The sequence below is a fragment of the Stegastes partitus genome, unplaced genomic scaffold (assembly GCF_000690725.1).
Source record: "Stegastes partitus isolate 25-593 unplaced genomic scaffold, Stegastes_partitus-1.0.2 Scaffold1886, whole genome shotgun sequence".
NCBI classification, from domain to species: domain Eukaryota; kingdom Metazoa; phylum Chordata; class Actinopteri; family Pomacentridae; genus Stegastes; species Stegastes partitus.
In genome coordinates, this window is record NW_007579617.1 from 6,032 (window position 1) to 8,849 (window position 2,818).

The 2,818-nt window shown below is 48.5% G+C and overlaps 1 protein-coding gene across 1 annotated transcript in view; it reads left to right on the plus strand.

Moving 5' to 3' along the window:
• The window catches only part of LOC103373023 (receptor-type tyrosine-protein phosphatase mu-like), a gene marked incomplete at its 5' end in the record, with an annotated part of 108,638 nt that overhangs the window by 3,422 nt on the left and 102,398 nt on the right, over window positions 1-2,818 (plus strand). The window contains 2 exons of the mRNA XM_008302820.1: window positions 1,758-2,021; window positions 2,129-2,238. Coding sequence (XP_008301042.1) covers window positions 1,758-2,021; window positions 2,129-2,238 — 374 coding nt within the window. The remainder of the gene's footprint in view (window positions 1-1,757; window positions 2,022-2,128; window positions 2,239-2,818) is intronic.

Here is a 2,818-nt window from a genome sequence, read left to right on the forward strand (position 1 = left end):
ACATTAAATGTCATGTCGGAGTCACAATCCAAGGCTGTCGCTATGTTAAGGCTGTTTTTCCTAAAAACCTGTCGGATAGCAAGGTTTTGGATTGTTAAGGGTCGGATTATCGAGTCACGACTGTATATGACATTTTTAAAATATATTAACCAATTAGAAGAATCAGAAGAAGGCCATGATGTCAGTAGATCGGCTGCAGTACCTGGTTGCTCCACCAGAGCTCACAGTCTGTACTTGTACAGGACTGTGCTCCCCAAATCAGATGGCCAACGTAGTGAACTGGTCTTGCAGTGTGTCGTCCGTCACCTGCCAAACAGGTGTCTTAACTGGAATGGTCCTCTGAGCACATGACGAGCTGCTCACCAGCTGCCCCCTAGTGGGGATTTAACAGCACCTTCAACGGATGCAGGCCTGGCTGAGGGTCCAATCAGACAGGCCACCACCCTCTGACAAGAACGTGTAAATTCGCATGCAGTTGCAAATTTTGAACAGTCATCAATGGGAGATCTGGTTGGTCCCAGTTTGTCTTAAACCCCTGAGCTCTGCTTGGAGGTCCTGAACCTCCTCAGAGTCTCTGTCATGGTCCCGTTGCTGCTAAACTCCCACAATGCTCTCTGCTGCCACCAGGAGCTGTAGTCTGTAGACGCCTCCTCTGGTCTCTACAGGACTAAACAGGGAGAGGCTCCCCCTGGTGGAACAACCAGGTACTGCAGCTGGTCTATGATACGTTTACTGACATCATGAGCTTCTTCTGCCTCATCAGTTAATATATTTTTAATTAGGTAAATTATGAACGGCAATCAACCGATCAGTGATGAGTTAAACTTCCAACTTGGTACCTGTGGTTAGAACTTCTAATAAGAAGTTATTTTATGATTTATTTTCATTTCTTATTTGTGAGTAGCATCCACTTCCCTCCTTTTTGTGTGACTTGTTTTTGTTTTGTTTACCGACTTCAATAAATTCACAGTAAACTTTGGAGCAACATCTGCTTTTTTTATTTGTTACTTCTTTTTACGATAAATATTTTTAAATCCTGTGTCCATAGTTGATTAGTTCAAGGTCAATCAGAGCAGGTATTGGGTAGCAAAGTGATAACCATGGACCAGTCTATAGCCCAACAAGGAACCGCCTCGGCACTGAAACTCACTGAAAGTTCTGGTGTTTTAATTTTAAAGTGACATTTATTTGTAAAGATGATTTTCTCGGGGGCTGCAGGTGGATCAGTGGTCAGCACCGTTAGCACCTCACAGCTAGAAGGTCGCCGGTTGGCGTCCCGGTGAGGACACCCGGGATCTTCCTGCGTGGAGTCTCCATGTTCTCCCCGTGCAGCGTGGGTTCTCTCCGGGTTCTCCGGCTTCCTCCCACAGTCCAGAAACATGCTGAGGTTAATTGGTGATTGTAAATTGTCCGTAGGTGTGAATGTGAGTGTGCTTGGTTGTCTGTCTCTAAGTGTAGCCCTGTGATAGACTGGTTACCTGTCCAGGTGAACCTGCCTTCACCCTGAGTCAGCTGGGATAGGCTCCGCCTCCCTAGTGAGGATTAAGGTGTAGAGATGATGCATGCATGGATGGATGATTTTCTCTGGCTTTTGGCCTGTACTGGAGGGACAGTGTAGAGAGACGAGTGGGGGAAGGACCTGCAGCAGATGAGCTGCTGTGTCGGGCCTGTAGCCCTGGACGTGGGCGCCATCTATCCGGTCCAGGTTCCGGGGCGCCCAGTTCACCGTCAAATTTAAATGTGTTTTTAAATAAATGTCTTTGAACAGCTGGTAAAACAAATCAGTCGTCAACATGGAAAGCAGAAGGTGGTTCTGGGATATGATGCAGTTGTCTCCACCTGTCCTCCTGCAGGTTCGTCCTTCCTGTTTGTGAACACGTCTGGCCGATATGGCGGTCAGCGTGCTCAGCTGCTGCTGCCGCCGCTCAAAGAGAACGACACGCACTGCGTCAGCTTCCTGTTCTACCAGGCGGGAGGCCGCGAGGGCGCCACGCCGGCCACGCTCAACGTCTACATCAGAGGTACACAGGAGTACTGCGAGTTACTGCCACAGTGCTGAAGTCTCTCAGGTGTGTCAGTGGAGAGGCGGAGATCTCAGGTGTGTTCACAGTGTTTGTTTTACCTGCAGAGAACAACAGTCCTCTGGCAGTTCCAGTATTTAACTCATCAGGCCCCGCCTACCACATCTGGAAGGGGGTGGAGCTTGCAGTGTCCACCTTCTGGCCCAATCACTACCAGGTAATACACACAACTCACTTTTACTGCTCAATAACTGTTAGCACTTTCACCAGGTCATACCGGGTTGTACCGGGTCGTACCGGGTAGTACCAGGTCGTACATGGTCGTACATGGTAGTATCAGGCCGTATCTGCTAGTATCAGCTCCTTTAAGGTATTTTAAGGTAGTGGCAGGTCGTATTTTTGGGTGAAGCAGGTTCAGATGGTCAGTGAGCAGGTGCAGTAAAGCTTAAACCTGATTGGCTCGACCAGCATACAGTTGTTGTGTCATCATTAACAGACATGTGTGATGTCATCAATATACATCATTCTTGCCAATCCAGAGCTGACTCTGGTTCTCACCTGAACAGGACACCAGGTGTGAAGCGTCAGACAGCCCTTTTCAGGCTTTGTCCCAAAGTGAGGACCGGCCTGAGGGTCCTCACAGCGTCGGAAACTCAGATGGTCCTCACAGAGATGGACAGTCAGGCACACTCACACATGCGCTGGATGTGGTTGATCCGTATTGAAAACTCTTTTATGTGCCTTTAAAAGCCCAAAACCTCAAGAGAGCTGCAGCTAATTGGTTCAACACACACACA